General features: G+C 35.4%; 1 protein-coding gene across 3 annotated transcripts; it reads left to right on the top strand.

Moving 5' to 3' along the window:
• Positions 1-3,296: 3,296 nt before the first annotated feature.
• On the top strand, positions 3,297-20,874 carry dhdds (dehydrodolichyl diphosphate synthase). 3 transcript variants are annotated; one of them, XM_030159296.1, is made up of 10 exons: positions 3,330-3,778; positions 4,804-4,920; positions 5,009-5,151; positions 9,065-9,181; positions 10,743-10,844; positions 10,987-11,071; positions 19,353-19,379; positions 19,817-19,867; positions 20,082-20,138; positions 20,219-20,874. In XM_030159296.1, the coding sequence occupies exons 1-10, from the start codon at positions 3,716-3,718 to the stop codon at positions 20,249-20,251; spliced, it is 795 nt and encodes a 264-aa protein (XP_030015156.1). In that variant the 5' UTR covers positions 3,330-3,715; the 3' UTR covers positions 20,252-20,874. The 3 variants fall into 3 exon arrangements, 2 of the variants coding, with proteins under 2 accessions (XP_030015155.1, XP_030015156.1); XM_030159295.1 differs by lacking the exons at positions 19,353-19,379; positions 19,817-19,867; positions 20,082-20,138; positions 20,219-20,874 and adding exons at positions 11,232-11,339; positions 14,255-15,144 and having other exon boundaries at positions 3,297-3,778; positions 10,987-11,101; XR_003937814.1 differs by lacking the exons at positions 3,330-3,778; positions 4,804-4,920; positions 5,009-5,151; ... (2 more) ...; positions 10,987-11,071; positions 20,219-20,874 and adding exons at positions 17,744-17,963; positions 19,120-19,134 and having other exon boundaries at positions 20,082-20,144.
• Positions 20,875-20,988: the final 114 nt, after the last annotated feature.

The following is a 20,988-nucleotide window of genomic DNA, read 5'->3' as shown; positions in this document are numbered from 1 at the left end:
GAAATCTGACAAGACAATAAAGGATAAAGATAGAGATGAAGGTACGGAATAAAAGCAGATTGAAATCCCTCAGTATTAAAAACTAGGATAGTGAAATTACATGGTGGTGCAGTAGTTAGCACTCGTGCCTCGCAGCAAGAAGGTCCTGGGTTCAATTCCAACACCTGTCGACAGGGGGTGGGACCTTTCTGTGTGGAGTTTGCATGTTCTCCCCGTGTCTGTGTGGGTTCTCTCCGGGTACTCCAGCTTCCTCCCACCATCCAAACACATGCACTGATAGGTTAACTGGTTAATCTAAATTGCCCATAGGTGTGAATGTGAGAGTGGTTGTTTGTCTCTATATTTTCAGCCCTGTGATGAACTGGTGACATGTCCAGGATGAACCCCGCCTTCAACCATAAGTAGCTGGGATAGGCTCCAAGTGACCCCCGGGAATTTTTTATTTTTTTTCCCAACTTTATTTAAACATCAATTTACAAACTTTGTCAAACGTTTAACATATAACACAATACATACAATACAAGAGAATATAGATATAAAAACAAATACATTTTCAATAATTCATATACAAAAAATAAATAATAAATGAATAAATACATAAATAATTTCTCATCTAAAATTTCATCAAATGTCAGAGGAAACATTAAATAACTTATCATAACTATCAAGAAATGTCCTTTTTTTTAAAATCACTGACAAGGGTGAATGATTTATGAAGTGAATTAAATTCAATTAAAAAAAGAGGAAAGGTTGGTTTGGAGGCTGAAAATTTTTGTTTATGAATAAAATATTTACCCAATAAAATAAAAAATTAACTAAATATTGCAGACATTCGTCCTTATTTTCATAAAAACATATAACATCTTTCAGGGAAAAACAGTATGACATGTTAACTTGGGTGAAGATATAAGAACACAGGTTAGACCAAAATTGCTTTGTGATATTACATTCAAAAAACAAATGGTTTAAAGTTTCATCAGCATGTCCACAAAAAACACAGGAGTTATCCACATCCTTGAATTTTGAAATGAAAAAGTTGACAGGATATATCTTGTGAAGAATTTTGAAATGAATTTCTTTTACTTTGTTATGGATACAGCATTTGTGAGGTAAAAGCCATGCTTTTTCCCAGTCTATGTCCTCGAAATAAGAGCGCCAATAAAATTTTCCTCGTAGTGAAAACCTATTTTTAAATTGAAAAATTTTTCTTATATATTTATTGTTACATTTCTTGTCTTGTATATTGATACCATTCAAAAGCAACACAGACGTGCCCACTGGCCTAATTTCTTGACAGAAGGATAAGTGATTTTTCATTAAATGAAGTAAGCCAGAGGGGATTGCTTTTATCACTGAGTTATATTCTTTGAAAGGCCTCTGGGGGAAATTTTCCTCTTTTCATGCAATGCATTGCATATATGCTTGTTATTACAGCTCGAGCTAAAAATATTAATGCAATTAATTCATTAATAAGGTTTATCTGTCTGTGATGTTTGATAACTAAGACTGACTGACCTTTTATCAGTAAGAAAATACCATTAAGGACTGCTTTGAATACATAGTTGTATTATTACCTCCGCCAAGGAGGTTATGTTTTTGCCAGGGTTTGTCTGTCTGTCTATCTGTCTGTTTGTTTGTTTGTCTGTCCGTTAGTGTGCAACATAACTCAAAAAGTTATGGACAGATTTGGATGAAATTTTCAGGGTTTGTTGGAAATGGGATAAGGAAGAAGTGATTAAATTTTGGTGGTGATCGGGGGTGGGGGGGCCCACGGGGGGGCAGTGATCAGCCTTGGCGGAGGTCTGTGCTCTCCGAGTGCTTCTAGTCTATCTATCTATCTATCTATCTATCTATCTATCTATCTATCTATCTATCTATCTATCTATCTATCTATCTATCTATCTATCTATCTATCTATCTATCTATCTATCTATCTATTTATTTAGTTCATGGTTGTGCATTTCATCAGTAAACATTCAATAATCATAAAGTAAACAAACATGTACACACCCATGCTTGAAAAGGAGCAGGATGAAGAAAATCTTATATTTCCTGCCCCCTTCTAAATAATAATAATAACCTTAATGGTTAGCCATATACAACTAGCTATAAAATCATACTGTATAAAGTCAGACAAACCAAACTAAATACATCCAAAGATAGTACCAAATGAATACAAAACCAAGTGCAAAACTATATATCCAGAAAGTACAAAACATAGGTAAATATAAACCTGATGAAATGACGCAAAAACATTTTACCAGTCCAAAGCAAGTAAATAAATGTCACAAAATACAAATCCAATACTAGAAGCACTTGGAGAGCGCAGACCTCCGCCAAGGCTGATCAGTGGCCCCCCCCGTGGGCCCCCCCACCCCCGATCACCACCAAAATTTAATCATTTCTTCCTTATCCCATTTCCAACAAACCCTGAAAATTTCATCAAAATCTGTCCATAACTTTTTGAGTTATGTTGCACACTAACGGACAGACAAACAAACAAACAAACAAACAAACAAACAAACAAACAAACAAACCCTGGCAAAACATAACCTCCTTGGCGGAGGTAACAAAGCCAAATGTAAAACTTCTAACTGTTCATATAATCTCATTGTTCTTTCTTTATACACTTTTTTCCGTTGGAATATGTTTTTACAGTCCTTCAACTCATTATAAAGAGAATTCCAGAGCTTAACACCAACAACTGATACACACATCTGCTTCAAAGCTGTCCGTGCACACTGGTGTTTGAAATGACCTTTCCTTCTATGCTCTTCATTCTCTGAAGTGAAGACAAACAGTTCTTGTAATTTAGCTGCTAGTGTTTTACTTTTGGCCTTGAACATAACAAGTAATGTCTGTAACTTAACTAGCTCCTGCCATTTCAATAATCCAGAATCAATAAATAATGTATTAGTAATGTATTTGAAATGGGAAACAAATTTATTGTCATGAATTGTTCATATCTTAATAAATTGCTGAGATTCTTTTGTCGCTTATTCAGGAACTGCTGTGATTCGGTCCTCCACAGATGGCGGCGCTGTGGTAAAGTCTGACAAGAGCACGGTCATTATTTCCCTTTAAAGTCTATGGGTAGAAGTGGTTGAGTATGGGTTACTACATTAGTAGTCGTCCACTTTTTAAATGTAATATACGTTTTGTTTGTTTAATTAATGCATTCGCCCAAAAGACATAATTCCAGCCTGAACATTAGACATATATTTATCCCATCCACTTGACTGTTAAATCTACGTCCTTCTTACCGGAAGTAATCACAGCGCGGAAACGTCACTTCCTTCTAATGCGGAAGTGGACGTCATCGTAAAAACTGTCACTTGGAAGTGGTTGGAAGGGGCTGTGAATGCGCTGAAATTAGATTAGTTTTAATGAATAGAGCAGCTTATGGCTGCATAGCGCGAATGAATGAAGCGTTTGTCGTTAATAGTGACTCTTTCTCGGCGGTTTTGTAAATCCATTTGTGCTTCCTGAAGCTCATATCACTTAATTCATTGCATGCCTCAGAGCCAAACTGGCAGTAAAAGGAGAAATCCATCTGGGGCTGCGTGGAAAAAAACCGCCGAGATGACGCGTTAATACAACCGTCCGTGTAACTTAAGCAGTGATTTAGTTACTTCTCTTTTTCAGTGTGGTTTGAGTCGTCAGGCCGCCACATATACATTTAATCAGCTGTTTTCAGGCAGGATCAAGCCAAAAAATGTCGTGGATACGGGAAGGTGAATTAAACTTCTTTCAGAAGCTAACGGCCAGTGTCCTGAAGGTAAGTCTATATCTGCATCTATTTATATATGTGTAACTGGCATTAAAAATTTCTATGAGCACAGAGCTATCAGTGTTGCACCGCAAGAAATTCTCATAGCCCAGAGGTCAGCAACCCTGGTCCTAGAGAGCCACTGTCCTGTATGTTTTAGATGGATCCCTCTTCCAACACACGTGATTCAAATGATAAACCTATCATCAAGCTCTGCAGAAGCCTGATAATGACCATCAGGTGTGTTGGAAGAGGGATACATCTAAAACATGCAGGATGGTGGCTCTCTAGGACCAGGGTTACTGACCCCTGTTACAGCCATTCACTCCTGAATGATAGGATTTTCAACTAAGGAATCTCTGAGTCAACACTGTCTACATGTATCACAATTTGTCTAACTTGTTTATTTTATCTATAGCATAGCCCTATGATCTTTAATAATAAATTTGTTAGTTTGTGATATTCAGATCAATCTCAAACTTTTCATCACAGAGTATATTTTACGCAGATATTAGACACATGAGTTGATGTATCCAAACTTTATTTCCAAGGTCAAGAATTCTACTTTCTTCACTCAGCACATTTTGTATGTTGTTTCAAAAGCTCTCGCAAATAAAACTAAGAAGCCACCAGGAAAGTTTAGTGCTTGACAAAGTTTCTTTATTTCCAATTCAGTACTTGTTTCTTGAGACTAGAAATGGAAATCAAGGACTTGATCCAAATAGTTTGTTCTATAAGAATCATATGCCTCTGAGCTTTTCAGTTTGGTTTGCTGCCAGCATGTTTTTCAGTGCAAAACAATGCTGTCAAACTATTTTGTATAAACTTTGGAAACAAGACAGATTCATGGCAGAGATGAAAAACAGTCCAGAGTGTGGTTTTATTTCAAATAGAAAGACAGCAATGGCAATAGGTGTAATTTCTGTAAAACTGACCATAAGGGAAATCGTTGGGCCAGTAACTATTCAATAATGTTACTGGTGTTAGTAACATTTTATCAGTTCTCATCACTGCTTTTGCATTGGTTCTCTCAGGAAGGACCTATACCAAAGCATGTGGCCTTCATTATGGATGGAAACCGTCGCTTTGCACAGAAGAACAACTTAGAACGTGAGGAAGGACACATGCAGGGCTTTAACAAGCTTGCAGAGGTGAGGCTGTGTTTAGTCTTCTCAAACCCGTGTGACCAGGGAAATTACTCTTACTTTTCTAAAATATGAACTCCTTTCCTCCCATTAGACACTACGCTGGTGCAAACATCTGAACATACAGGAGGTAACAGTGTATGCCTTCAGCATTGAGAACTTCAAGCGCACTAAAGATGAAGTGGAAGGGTTGATGGAGCTGGCTAGACAGAAGTTTGTCAGACTCTTGGAGGAAATGTGAGTATCAGATTGAAGATAATGGCCTTCTATTTGTAATGTGGGAGAAGTCACATTTTATACACCATGTGATTCACAACACGGTCAAAGTCATATAAGGAGGAGCCAAACATTCTGCTCAGACACTGCTGTCTGTATGTGCAGTCAACATGTTTCAGTTTCTGTTCTGTGATTTTGAGAGAAAATTCAGCAAAATCTTTTATAAAAAAGATCCTACACTCAGCTGTTGCCCAGCATTGCATTTTATTGGTCATACTAGGCCTATACAGGTTCTTATTTTTATGAGTTAAATAAACCTTCCGATATGCTTGCGTCACAAAGGGATGTACAGTATGTGCAAATATCCTCAATCATAAAATTAGTTTTACACACACAATACCATGAGGGCATAAACACCTGCACAGATAAGAGGAGTTTGTCTTATTGTGGTACGGTGCTTCACAATCTAACCAAATTGTAAGCTTGTTTTCAGAAGCATCAGAACAGTCCAATAGAAACCTTTTAGTGTCCCAGATGCTACACTAGCGTTTACTACAGAGTTGGGGCCTGAAATGGGTATGAGTCACCTCTTAAAAATGGTCATCTATCAAAAATAAACTTGGGAGGAGAATGCACATACATCAATCAGGAAAAACCTGGAAAAGTTTGGGAATATTTTGCCATTTCCTCACTAAAATGGATATTTTGCAATGTAGTGTACTGCAAAATATAGTGTAGTTTGCGATATACTATTCATTCATCTTCTGACTCGCTTTGTCCTCGAGAGGGTTGCAGCGGTGCTGGGGCCTATCCCAGCTACCTATGAGGGAAGGCAGGGTACAACCTGGACGTGTCACCAGTTCATCGCAGAGCCGACAATATACTAGATGGGTGCTTCTATGAAACTGGTCCCTAAAAACAGGACAGAGGGGCAAAAAATTCAAACCAGATGTAGACTAATGTTATGAAGCAAGTTTGGAAGCACTTTGGGTCTATTTTAAAATTAAATATTCACAGAGATAAAAGAGAAACTATTTTTCAGATGAAACACATTTTTATATTATTTTTATACAAAAATCCACACAACAGTGAAAAGGACACAACAATTATGCGCTACTCTTTCTTTGAATATCTTCTTATTCTCTCACAGGTACATTTTGAGAATGTAACTAATTATGCAAGGCAGAGTGTTTCACAAAAATGACTGCTGTTGCAAAATGACTTGCGATTTAAATGTGTTTAAATGGACAGGTTCTGCATGTATTGCCAGTGGACATGATGGGTTACACACGAAAGCTGGAATGAGACTGAGATTCATGAAAAACCCACATGTCTGGATTAGAAAAACCACGTCAGATTTAACAGTGTCTTTATTTATAGCGCTATTTAAGACCATTTACAGCCATGTTTTCAAGATAAAATGCACTATCGCCTAGGTAGCTTTTCATGTCCAAATTTTGGTCCTATTTTTCTCCCCAATATTTTATTAAAAATTCATTAATTTTAGGATGGCTCAGAGCAAGTGTATAATGTTTTTTGCATTTATCTGAGGTCATCATTAGGTACATCATGGGGGGAAATATGTCTACATTTCTCTTTTACTATTGGGTTTAAAAAGCTGGCAAAGTGCCAGGTACCAAAGTGAACCCAGTTTCATAGAAGCATCCATATATAATACAATATACTATATGGCAGTTTATTTTTCTCTATGTTTGGGTTTCTCATTCCATATGTAAATGGTGTATTTGGCTGCAAAACTGATAAAAACATATTCCAGAGTGATTTTTTTTTTTTTTTTTTTAAAAAGTCCAGTCTGTGTGGATGAAAAAAAAAATAGAACAATTAGAAAATGATGGGATCACACCCCAATATGTGCATGTCTATTGTTTCTTTATGTCAGAAACCTGAAATATCTGAAATATCAAATATGGATCACAGATCTGTATAAGTCAGTGTATGAACTGCAGAAGGGGTTACAGTGAGCACACACACATCTTGGATACAGATACATGTCCTGGTGTTGCGGTGAAACCCAAAGAATATAAAGAATATACTTCAAGCCAAATAAACACTTAAAGTAATTTAAGTTTATAGCTTAACTTGTGGCTGCACATCTTTATGACAGATTAAAGCTTCTGCAACTGCTGCGTCCAGTATTATTCACAGTATCCACAGTTTAAAGTCTAACCAGGACAATGTTTGTCTGAGTGTTTGTAGCTGTTGTAGTTGTTTTTGCATTTCATTGTGTCTAGAGATATTTTTTAAATCGAAGGTAACATGGACAGAATTTTTATTGTAATATTTAGGGGGAAAATACTCATTTAGTGAAGTATCTGTATTGGTCTGCAGAGGGTGTTATTCCTATAAAATCCTCAAAATCGATGAATAAGCCTATCATATTTAGGGAAGGACACTGAAAAGGTATTTTAAAACTGGAGTAGATCTCTGGATTTGACCTCCGTTTATGGAGGGCTAAGGTGCTGGGATAGATTTGTGATGTCGCTATTTGAAGATAAATGATGCATTTTTGGATAATTTTTGATCTCTCATGTTTCAGTTCCTACAAATGGCCTGTTACCTTCATAGTATTTGAAGCGAATATGAAAACAATCGACAATTGGAGTTTATTATATTACCTGAAGTATGTCTGCTTGTGTACTTACAGGTTGTCAGTAGTCTTGGAAATTATTTTTCTGTCCTTCAAAAGTTTAGTTTAGTTCGAATATGCAACAAAACAAAGTAATCCTTTTTAGTCTTTAGAAATGAAACAGATTATAAGAAAACAAAACAAACAAAAATCCAAAACCTGTACATATACATGAAAACAAAGTATGACTTCATTTTCACATTTGAAAAGGAGTGGGAGGAAGTATAATTTATTTAATCCCACCCCTTCTCCACAAAACAGTCTATTATTTAGCTTCCTATCATCATAATATGAAAAATCAAGTCCCTTGGATCAGTTAACTTCATTTATCATCTTCACATACCTACATACATACAGACACACCTACACTGACATACCAGAAAAGTAAAAATATAAATAAATACATGGTTAAGTTTTGAGACTTTGTCTGGGCAAAATGTTTAAGACCCATGGACATTCTGACCCACATGAATCAGGAGAACTTGGAGATGGTCAGTTAGTGAACTGAAGTTGCTTAAAGATAAATGTGATCACAACCCTTCAAAACACCCGTGTTACTTGTGCTTGTGAACCATACCTTTTCCATTAAACACCTTCACGTCTAAGCCAACTGAAATCTTAAATCAAAGTCCACTCGGTATTTCATCAGCGCCGTCTCCCCTTCACATTCTTTACTTCAACCTCACTGAAGAGTGGCCCAGACTGCACTCCTGACACCTGTTGGCAGCTGTGCAGTACTGCAGCTGTGGAGCTGCTCAGATGATGCCAGGGTGAGGCAGGTGATAGGATTCAGCAAAGTCTGGCTTGCTTTCCCTCATATTAATCTTGAATATACAGGGTCTTCTACCAAGTTAATAGGCCCACAAAAGAAGTGTCATCAATGTAGAAATCAAATAACAGAATGTACTGTAATATGTTTGCAATATGTTCTAATTCTGTGCATATATTACCAAGTGCGATTACATTTCTTTACTTTAGGGCCAATACTGGCTCTTAACCAATATTGGGAACTCTAACATTTGTTGTACAAGTGAAAATCATGATGTCATTTTAGAGGAATTCCCAAACAAAACTTGAAATTCCTTTGAGCTAACTGTCAAATGAAATACCACACATACCTCGAACCCCGGAACAACATGGCATCTACACGTAGACGCCTTTGTGTGTTTGTAGGGCACACGCCGATGTTGCTGCTTTCTGACATAAATGGAACAGTGTTCTCGTTCTACCTGTTCTCCCTCGTGCATTTCTTGTTTTTCAGGAACCTCTCTTCTCTCTTTTCTCTAGGGACAAGCTTGAGAGCCATGGAGTGTGTATCCGAGTGCTGGGTGATTTGAACATGCTGCCACTTGACCTTCAGCAGCTTATTGCTGAATCTGTTGTCCGAACCAGGAATCACAATAAGTAAATGTTTTTGTCATTTGTGCTTTTATCAGTAGTATATGTAGTATATGTACTCACATGTCAAGTATTTAACCCTCAAACACCTACACAGTTGCCGGTGATCAAAAGAATATATTGATCTAAAATGTTAAATAACTGAAGAACCACGAATTCTATCAATACATTGAAATAATTCATGTTAAATACAGATTCTCAGCTTTTCACTGGCATCAGATTTGACCCATTTGGATATTCAGAGGTTCTGTAGTGAACATGGAAACGCTATCATCTTTTACAACACTGATTTACCAGTAAAACCTATGTAGTTTGACAAATGGAAATTATTGTAGACAATTGTTTGTACAATCAGTTCTTTGTATTGTTTGCTGAAAAGTCCATTTTTTTCATGAATTTTGTAAATATACACACCACTTTTAATTGGTGTGTTAACTGTATGCATTATAAGCTTTCCGCATGTATGTTCACGGTGCGTCAAATACCATGCGATTAGCGGTTAGGGTTAGCAGTTACGAAGATCTTGGTGTAAATTGACACACGATCAAATGGTGTTGAATAACACGCAGAAGAATGAAAATGCGTACCTATAGCACGCCAAATGCCATAAGAACTGGTGTGACATACAACACGATTTCATGAGATCAGTCTGGTTTTTCTTCAATTTACTTTGATGTAAAAACTCTGAATTTACTCTGAGCTTTTATAAACCTCTACGTGGTCAGTAAATTAAATATAGGAAAATTTATGATTTTCACTGCAAAATGACCTGAAACCTTTCCTTAAGAAAGGTAAACATAGAGGGAAATTCATTTTAGAAGCCATGACAAATATAGTTCTAGGTCTTTAAGGGTTAAAAATGTTTTTCAGTTCTAACTTTGAGTATCTAAGGAGTAAATCTCATGTCACTGCAGCATGCACACACAGTGTTGATACAATTTTAGAAATAATATTAACAGCTAACTTCATGTCATAGTGAATAGGTTGATTTTTTTTTTTTTTTTACATTGTAAAACTGTTATGAGTGGAAAAAATGGCCAAGTTCTAAAATGTAAAATTAGAGGTGAAACAGACAGCTTAATCTAAACCACATTATTACGCCATGAAATTACTTTCAATTAAAAAAAAAATGTTAGTGGGCTAAAAAATGTATCCGTTTTGTCTTGCTTATGTACTTTCTTTTCTGTTAGAACAAAGAACTGGTGTAGAAATAAATTACTGGGAGGCATTACATAAGCCAAATATTAACATTTTTTGGAAACATTTGGCCTCTGCAATGCCTTAATCATTAGTGACTCAACAGATTTTATATTAGCTTCAAGTCCACCTTTCAGGTTAACAACCACAGATCTGTAATATGAGCAAAAATAGTTAAGTTACTGGATTATTAAGTATACACATACACACAAAAATGGTTATATGACATTTGGAGGCATTTTTATCTGAGGTTGACCATGGATATAAATCATACACTATACTTAAAGACACATATCACCAGGCTGTATACTGTTTATTTAGCAGCCATGGACTAATTTGGATCTGTGGTGATGTCTTCTTGTTTTTGCAGATGTTTCCTGAATGTGTGTTTTGCCTACACATCTAGGCATGAAATTGCCAACGCAATCAGAGAAATGGCTTGGGGAGTGGAGAAAGGCCTAATCAGACCAAGGTAAAGATAAAAACAGAGCTAAATAACAGGTTGATCTTGTCAGTATCTTACAAACGCCCATGTTACGACATGCGTAGCTTAACAGAAGGAAACCTGGGGAGTTCATGCTCTAACAAGCTGTTTGTGTCTCTGTGGTGCTCAGTGATGTTTCCGAAGCGTTACTTAGCGAATGTCTGTACACCAATAATTCCCCCAATCCTGACCTGCTCATTCGAACCTCTGGAGAGGTGCGTCTCAGTGACTTCCTCCTTTGGCAGGTGAGGAATAAAAAAGTATACGTGTCATTATGCCTCCATTTGAGACGTGAAATAGCACAGAGGTACATTCTCTTCTTGGATGTGTACTAATGAAACAGACTAACTTGTCTTTTCATCTTCTATCCTGCAGACCTCACACTCATGTGTAGTCTTTCAGTCTGTTCTGTGGCCCGAGTATTCGTTTTGGAACTTTTGTCAAGCTATTATCGAATATCAGTTAAATCACAGTTCCATCCAGGTAAGGCTCTTTGACAAACTGTTATTCTGTTTCTTGTCTTGTCCCCAGTACAGAAATTATCACTGGAAAAGGTAAATGGGATTAGAATTGGCATGATAATATGTCATCATAATAAAGAGACCTTGCTGTAACCATAAGCAGCATACTATGTTTTTAACTGACTGAAGAAATGGATGATCCTGCCAGTTCCAGTGTGAGGAAAAGAAATGCATCACAGTCAATGGAAAGAAATAACTAATTTTCTGATGCTGTTTGAAACATTCCATGAGTTACGTATATGATGTTTTTTAGTTTAAAAGATCTTTTTTCATGTCAGTAGAGTTATAGTTTCATCATAACTTTCTCTCCACACGGTCTGTTCAGTCGGTTAACCTTTCTGTGCATCTTCAACATGAACAGACTTTAGTGATTTCCACTTTTTTAGTAATTTATTACATTGCTCTTGAAGATTGAGGTAAAATATGCTCAGGGTGTTTTGGTGTTGGTGATGTGTATCACCTGAGACAAGAGATTTACATTTGCATTTATGCTTTTGGCAGACGCTTTTTTCCAAAGCGACTTACAGGGGAAGATTAAGAATTGAGTTCTCTCTGTATATACTTTATTTGTAAAGCACTTTAAAACAACCACAGTGGACCACATTGCTGTACAGAAGAATAAATAAAAACCAAAACAAAAGAATAAAATACAAGAATAGAGATGCAGTCCTCTGAACTGTTTTGCCCAACTCTAAATGTTTCGTTACTGCCTTGATTGACTTGTAATATTTTATTTTAGACAAAACATCATATGTATGGTTGAAAGCACAATTCAGAGGGGTTATAAAAAAATTATTTTTCTGTCACCATTAACTGCCATTACATTTTTATTGCAAATAAGGTCTCAGTGTCACAAAGCAAGTACTCTAATAAGGCCTTGCAACATGATTAAAATCTCATATTGCATTTTGAAATACAAATATAACAAAATACATGTGTAAAAATGTATAAAGTTAAATGGAAAATACATTTCAAATGTAGTTTCAAATAAATAGTGAAATAAAATGTTAATGTCGTCTAAAATGCCAATGTCTGGGACATAAAAGTCAAACAGGAGAAGTGTTCTAACATAAATACTGGTATATAAAATACTAAATGGAAACGTGGAACATATTCAAGTTTAACCTACAACAGTAAAATCGCAGGTTTTAATTTTGGCTACTATGTTTGTCTGGGGAGAAGACTATCCAGACTGCAAGGTACAAACTGAATAACAATGCAAAATATAAATAATATGATAATATAAGTCCAAAAAGAACTCCAATACAAAAAAACGTGTCTTTCAGCAATTTTAGCATCTATGATGACAACGATTTTGCAGCCGTTTACTGCATTTGTGATGGGCCTTTCACTGTTTCTATTCTCTCTCTGCTGCACCTGTTCTTTTCCTCTGACCATGCATTATCACCTGGCTACTTGTCTACAGAAGCACGTAGACAGTTATAATAAACACTGGGAGATGATAATGTGTACACAAGTACCAAATTCCCAAACACACTGCAGCAAGTGAGAATCACGCCTTATGTGAGGAACGTCTGGAGATCTCGTCAACACATTCCTAGATATATTGTCACTGGTCAGGACTGTTTGCAGCCACTACGCCACCCAGAAATGCCCTGGTGTTTTTGACAGGCACTCCACACCAACAGGAAGTACACACAGGGTTGTCCAAATAGGGAAAATAAGTTGCATAAGCAGTGTTCTTTCCATCACAACAAAATATACGATGAACAGAAGAGAATATGAAGTAGATGTTTTTGGGCCGTTGCATTACACAAGCGTATTGCACGGCATCACTTATAAATGTTTTTGCAAAATGAAGATTTAGTGGTCACAGGTCTCTTCTGCAACCTTGCTTTATGAAAAAACTTGTCTGATTTTATGCATTAAATATTGAGAATCCCCAAGATTTCAGTGTAGATCTACATTGTGTTCTCCAAAACAAATAATTTCTCATTTACTGGTGTGTATTTACAGGGTTCCTGCAGGGGTCTTAAAAATTCTTAAAAGTCTTGAATTTATAAATGTTCATTTAATACCTGAAAAAACTCTTTAAAATGTATTCAATTTGATATATTTGGTTTTAAGTTATATTTCCATAAACTTGTTGGCTGTATTGTGTTTAAATGTGTCTGTTAAATGTCCAAGCTGCAAAGAAAGTAACATTAGTCTACCTGTTTCTACCTGTTCCAACACAGCAATTTATACTGAAATTAGGAACCACTTATTGCTAACTTTGCAGCCCACATTGAGAAATGACTCTGAACAATATGAATTAAGGCATTGGAGTAAATAAATAAATTTTCCTAAATTGTAGGAGTCACACATTTTTGCCAGTATGGCCACAAATTAGGATATGAAATGGATATTAAATTCTGTTCTAAGTCTTAAAAAGGTCTTAGTTTAATTTGTAGAAACCTGTATTTAAAGCAGTTACTTAATGACTTAATAATAAACTTTATTTCAAACATAAGCAGGAATAAAATACAAAGGTGAACAAAAGGCAAAAAGAAACCACACATTTAATTAGAACACTCCAGAATATCAAAGGCAACAAGCCAAACAAAAAAAGACAGTCATATAATGTACAACTACCTCATTCTGGCTCCTCAACATCACTTTATGTCCGAAATGGAGTACATTTCAGACATAACACTTCATGGTCCCCTTTACAGATTGTGTTTTATATTTTCCTGGTTTATGTTTTTGCTTTTCCATAATACAACACTTGTGATTGAAACACACATCCTTTTAATAGTTGCTCTAACGTAATGCATTTGTAAATTCAGTTTCCCTCTTCGATTATATGACCGAAAACATTTTCTGTGTTTTATTCTCATATGATTAATTAGAATTATAATCCATGTTGTGTTTCAGAGAGCCAGAGAGCTTCATCAAGAGCGCCAGGCCTTAGCACAGCTTGAGGCAGAACGTGCATGTGTAGCACAGCAAATGCAGCACCATGGGAATGGAAAGCCCGCCGACACCCAAAGACAACAAGAAGCACTGCAGCAGTACATCGTCTGTCGGGAAGAACGGGTCCAGGACTTCTTAGAAGCACTGAAGCATAAGAGAGACTCCTTTTTTAAAGACTTATGCAGCCAAGTCAGCCATGCCTAGGAAGTCGCAGAAGGACACCCCCATGTTGAAGTGCGTTTAGACTTCTCATAAGGGCTCCTGTGGGAAACACAACAGTGAACAGTAACTGGATATGTGTTCATCTTGTTGCTGATTTGTACAAGATGAGAGGGAAATTACCTCTATGGGGCGGCAGAGCAACTGTGATTTTTACAATTGTAGATTTTTAAAAGAGAGACTCATATGTGCAAATATCTGTTCAAGATGTAGTTCAATGGTTGTGTAAACTGTGAGAAGCATGCTGTTGATTTGAACGTGAGATTCAACAAGATCAAGCAAGGAATCCTGGAAATGTTTCCAAAACGTTTCTCCAGATGAATAGAGATTGTTACTGTTGTACTGTTAGTGTATTTTTTTTTTGTTCAAGCCCAAAGGAAGTGTCAAGTATTGAGTGAGGTAATGAGTATAACTACATTTTGACAAGCATAATAAAACAGAATAAAGTGATTACTGTGTTTCAGATGTAACAATAATGTAGGAATCTGTCCTTTTGTTCTCTTAAGGTTATGACTGTATTTGAACAGTTGCACTTGGATTCATGTACTGCTGTATATTTGTTGACTTGCAAATTATTTTATCAAACAGAAAGGTTTAACCCACAGAGCTACAAATTAAATATGTAATACTTCTCTAATACTTGAAATGGAATCTTAATTTTAAACAACACAACAAATTAAAATGTGTCTGTATAATTTCTCTTGTTTCAATCAAATATTTAGCAATAGGCTTGTGATAATCTAATACCCGTGTCACCCATTTATACTTAAACAGTGTCATCCTTACTTCCGCTTTGACACTAGTGACCACTTTATATGGAGAAAAAAAAAATCAACATGGTAAGATTTTTTTTTTTTTTTATTGAACTTGTGAAAAAATACAAACTCTCAATGAGGACATAACATAGTAATACAAATGAACATAAAATAAAGTACAACAATCATGGGGATGTGTAGGGCAAGAAAAAAACATTCAAAAACAATGCAGTGTAAATAATCAGGCAATTTAAAGTAAAGGAGCAGAGATGCAACATAGAAGACTTTTTTAAAAATTAAAATAAGTAATGATCAATGTTCTGCTTTATTTTCATTGCAATTTTGTTTTTTTTCCAATTGTCTTAAGGCCAAGACAAACATTTTAAATTTGTTTGTAAAACCAGAAAAGGAGGGCTTGTTAATTTTCCATTTTGCACAATGGATATGATATTTACCTAATAATAAAATGATATTAACCCTTTCATGCATGAATTATGAGACCCTTAAACAAGATTTTTTTTCCTGAGTGTTTTTATTCCTCTTAAGGCATGAAAAAAACATGTCTAAAGAAAATTTTCTAATGAACCTTTTCTTTAGGGAGTTGAAAAAATGTCCACTCAGCCGGACACCATGCATTTAATTTTTGAAGCAAAGAAACATGTATTTACTGATATATTGTGTGAAAACTACAAAATAAAAACATTTTTAATGCTTCATACAGGTAATTCATTTCTCAGACAGGGATAGTTGTTTGTTTACTTGCTTTACTAGTTTGTCTGATAAATGAATTACCTACAATAATTATATGTGGAAGACAGTATGAACCTTTACCAGACATTTTTAATGCTACTAATCTGCAGTTTTCTCACATTTTAATATGCTAATACCAGTCATTACTCACTTCATGGAGATAATATGCAAAAAACAAACAAACAAAAAAAAAAGACAACGTAACCCTTTCATGCATGAATTATGAGAACCTTAGTCAAGATTTTTTTCGCCCAAGTATTTTTATTCCTCTTTAGGCATGAAAAAAACGATGCGATTGAAATTTTTTAAATTAACCTATTTGTCATGTAGTTACAAAAATGTCCACTCATTTGAACACTGTGTGTTTAAGTTTTGAAGCAAAGAAACATGTACAGGGTGTCCCATAAGTCTCCATACATAGGAGACATAATACATTCCATACATATATGGTTCTAACATGTATTTCTTTATATTTCTTCTTTATAGTTCTTCAACAGTGGAGGACACGCATTGAATTGTGTTCCCGACAAAATGGCAGTCATATAGAGCATATTATATAAATAAAAATGGTTTATGTCAAAAAACGTTTATTTTTCCTATGTACGGAGACTTATGGGACACCCTGTATTTAAAACTCATCATCAGAAAGTGATAAACTATGTGAAAACTATGAAATAAAAACATTTTTCTTGCAGCTAATCTGATGTTTTCTCACGTTTTAACATACTCTGATACTGGTTATTACTCACTTCATGGAGATAATATGCACAAAAAAAAAAAAAAACTTTTTGTGTGAGAAAACTGTCAATTACAGTCTAATAACAATTAGTAATAATTGATTTACACTCAAACATGTTACTGGGTCAAAACACAGTAATTTCCCATCAGAGAGCGAACTTTAATTGATTGCCATTCCAACATTAATTTCAATATAAAGTAGATTCTTGTTTTGGATAATCCCTTATGGTCCAACTAAAACAAAAATTAACTTAAAAGTAAAAATGTGGGTCATTTAACAACACTAATCTGTCAAATTGTGTCTAAAATGCCCCGTCAGAGAGATTTCGAATACTGTGTTTTGACCCTAGTGCAGATCAGGTTTATCAAGAACAGAAAAGGGTCCACTGTGCTGGTTGATATGTAAATAAAACAACAAAACCCATCAATATAGAAGAGAACCGCTGTAGAATAACTGTCCACTGTAGTGACCACTATGCATGAAAGGGTTAATACAAAAAACAAAACAAAACTGTTAATTACAGACTTACAACAATAACAAGCACTTGATTTACACTTAAACATGTTACTCTAGATCAGGTTTATCAAGAACAGTAAAATTACAGTAATGGTATGAATTGCAGTGTATGGGATGATGCATTTAAGTGTCCGCTGTGTTGGCTGATGTGGAACTAAAACAACAAAATATGCATATATGAGAACTATTGTAGAATAACTGTGACCACTATGCATGAAAGGGTTAATAATATCTGAAACAGATGAGGCCAAATTATCCATATAAAAAAATAACATGATATAATTCAAAACATGGAATATCATTATTTTTTTTTGTGAAATCACGGTGAGATAAATATCTTCTCCACATAAATGTCATAGAAACCTTTAACGTAGCGCCACCTCGCGATACTTTTCGATATTTGAGCTAGACCGTCTTCCAGACTTTTAAACTAATGGGCGGTGTCTGTAACCACGTGACAGACTCTATCCAATGAGCGCCGCCGAAACACAAAACCGGTTCAAACCAGTTTCGTTCTTATATGTCAGTGTATAAACTACGAAAACATTGGTTTGCATTATACATTCGCCATTTTACACAGAGAGCGGTCGCTTGTCGTGTGTAATCCTCTCTGTACAAGGCTGTTTTTACAGTTAAATTTTTGTGACTTTTTTTTCCTGCATTTCTAACAACCAACATGGGCAAAGCAAAGGTAAGATATTTCTAAGTATGTGTGTGTTAAAGTCGTTGCACTAGGTTTGGCGGTGTTAAGTTGAGCTAAACGTAAAAGGTCTGTGAAGGATATTTGTGCATCAGAGGAACGTCATCATCACTAACAAACGTTACAGCCATGGCGGTCAGAGCGGGGGACCTGTTTAGGCATCCTCCCACGCTTTACAACACACATTTTTTATTTTATTTGCCCCAGATAATACAATATTACATCTCCGTCAAGGTTAACCTGGGACTGTTGAAGTGTATTGGACTAAATTCACGTCCTGCGCCACAGCCCTGTTAAGCAGATGAAGCTCAGCCTATTTTAATTTCAAGAAGTTGGGGGAGGGGAGGTTTTTCATGTTCTTGTTTTTTTTTTTTTTTTTTTTTTTTGACGTTGTTTTGCATGAGAAAAGTCAAACTTGAACATGCATACCAAGTAAAATCTGAACACCTTATCTATCAGCGGAGACGAATTTGATTTGCAAAAAAAATAAAATAAATAAAAATAAATATATTAGTGCACGCGCGAGTCCTAACGGTGACGTATCGGTGTGGATTAGTTTATCTTATTTGAAGCTTAAAAGAGAACGATAGCCAATTTAAATAATCGTGTTTAAAGGTTAATATTGTGTCTTTAGGCGGAGGCTAATGTGCATGACGGGGTTTGGTAGTTAATCCCCTTTGGAGGATATTGTATGCCTAAAAATATCTTTATACCAAACAAAATCGGTATTTTTTTGGTTTGAAAAAAAAAAAGCGTTATTTAAATTTTCAGACAAACCACTATCCGTCATATTTGGCTGCATTTATGTCAATTCGGTAGACGGTGATTTTTTTTTTTTTTTTTTTTTTTTGGTCAAAGCAGCGATCTTATCAGTTTGACAACAGCTGTGTGTCGGCGCGCACTGATACAAAACAAAGGAAGCTGTCAAGGCGCCAAGTGGGTGTCATGGTGACAGGACAGCCTCGTTTTCGAATTCAAATCTGAGCGGGAAAAACAGCAGGGCTCTGCAGATGTCGTGTGCAATAAACTACTGACTGTTATGTGTGTGTGTGTGTGTGTGTGTGTGTGTGTTGATTCATTATGACCTAACAATTATAGTGTTGATATCGTAATATAACATTATATTTTTCTCTTCTTGCCTTTTCAGACCCCCGCTGGAGAGGTGGGTTAAATTAACTTGTTTGTTTACATTATCTGAAACTCAGTTTTGTTTATGATGATCTAGTTTTTTTTTTATTGTTTCCAGCCTACTTGAAGATCCATGATTAATGCAATCTAGTTAATAAAATTCAGACAAATTATCAATCATTTGCTTATGCATCTAATGCTATTAAAGTGTGGTTTACTTAATTTAACTAACAGTTTTTCTCCTGTTTTCAGCAACGAAGATCCGTACGGATTGCTACGGTAAGCATATTACAAATCAACAATTCCTCTCTGATGAAGGTTTTTTTTTTTCTCAGCTGAAATATGAATACATGAACATTATTGGTATTGCACAGTTTACAACAAAATATAAGTGCAACTCCAGTATAAGATAGAACAGATAAATATAATTAAACAGACAATAACAAACAGCATCTCAACATTCAAAGTCAATAAATAAGAGGAATAAAGTGATTTATAAAAACAATGTATTAAACAGTCCAAGAGTTACAGGATTAGCAGTTGGGTTATTATTTGGCACTCAGGTGTATTACTGGAGTAATATGTATCAAGACAATGTATTTTCAGTGTTTTTTAATTGCTACGCAGCATTATCTGCTCAGTGTCTCCAACCACACCTTTGTAGTTTATTTGGTTTGCTATACAGTTTAGACATTTCTTCTCTTTTTCTTTTGCAGAGACCTCAGAAACCATTAGGGGAAATCAAGACCAGAAAACCGGCAGCAAAGGTATGAAACCGACTGGTGTAATGCTTGAATTACAACAGGACACAGCTGTATACTATGTGGTAAATATTAAAGTCATGCAAAATCTGTAGTTAGTGGAGAGGAAAAAAGACCTCCCTTAGTCCAGGGCTGTTTTTATTATATTTCTGTGTTGTGCAATAATTGTATACTAGTGGGAGTGGTCTAATCTGTTGATTATTGTCATCTTGTTTTTTAGAAGGCACCCAAACAAAAGAAGGCCAAGCCAGCGGAAAATGGGAACAGCAAGGCCGAGGTTTGCATTGTATCTTAATAATCATAATAGAAAAGAATCCACTTTAATATTTACCAAACTCATCTGTTTTCTTTCCACAGGAGCCAAAGGCCGAAGCCACTGAAGCCAAATGAATAATGACTGATGTGCTCACTCTGTGTACTTGGTGATTGTACAGTTTTAAAATAAGTATTTTTTACCAAGTTTTATATTATACATGTCATTTATAGGTTTGTTTTGGGCTTGCACTTGATGTAACAAAAGTTGTCGTCACAGTCATATCAATTTTATATCCATTTAAAAACGATTACCGTCCATATCCTGTAGGTGTGGTGTCATAGCGGTCAATTTTGTTTTTCTTTTTAACTGCTGATTGATATTTTCCAACGAGTTGGAGTTTAAGGCTAATATTAAACACTATATGGCAGCTAAAGCACATTGTTAAAATTCTAGGAAGAATAGGAATTTTGCTTTTATCTTCTATTTTAATGTCAGACTGGGAAAAAAAAAAAAAAAAAACGGCTTACCAAATGTTATGAAGTACTATATTTTGACCTGAGTTTTAGTCAATGGAAATGCCACATAAAATGTCTTTTTGGAACCTGTATTTGGTCAAAACTTTGATATCCCAAAAAAAATGAAGTGATCTTGCTTGTCTGAAGTAATCTGTTAAATTATGTTCTATTAGGAGAAAAGTAAACTCTTCTTGCTTCAATGGTTGATCTTAATGTTCTTGAATAAAACCTTTCAAAATGTCTTCTCTGTATTTTCTTTTTCTAGATAAGACTGTTTCATGGTATAAATCTACATATATCTTAGTCCTATATGCATCCTTTAGAAGTTGATAATACAGACCATCTTGTGATAATCA

The sequence above is a fragment of the Sphaeramia orbicularis genome, chromosome 16 (genome assembly GCF_902148855.1).
Source record: "Sphaeramia orbicularis chromosome 16, fSphaOr1.1, whole genome shotgun sequence".
NCBI classification, from domain to species: domain Eukaryota; kingdom Metazoa; phylum Chordata; class Actinopteri; order Kurtiformes; family Apogonidae; genus Sphaeramia; species Sphaeramia orbicularis.
The sequence above is the reverse complement of the archived record's forward strand: the minus strand, read 5'-3'. Positions and strand labels throughout refer to the sequence as shown.

Bases quoted from the DNA above. Each gene is read 5' to 3' on its own strand.
- dhdds (XM_030159295.1), top strand. From the start codon at position 3,716: ATGTCGTGGATACGGGAAGGTGAATTAAACTTCTTTCAGAAGCTAACG. The intron at 3,779-4,803 runs GTAAGTCTATAT...TGGTTCTCTCAG, and splicing joins TAACGGCCAGTGTCCTGAAG to GAAGGACCTATACCAAAGCA. The intron at 4,921-5,008 runs GTGAGGCTGTGT...TCCTCCCATTAG, and splicing joins GCTTTAACAAGCTTGCAGAG to ACACTACGCTGGTGCAAACA.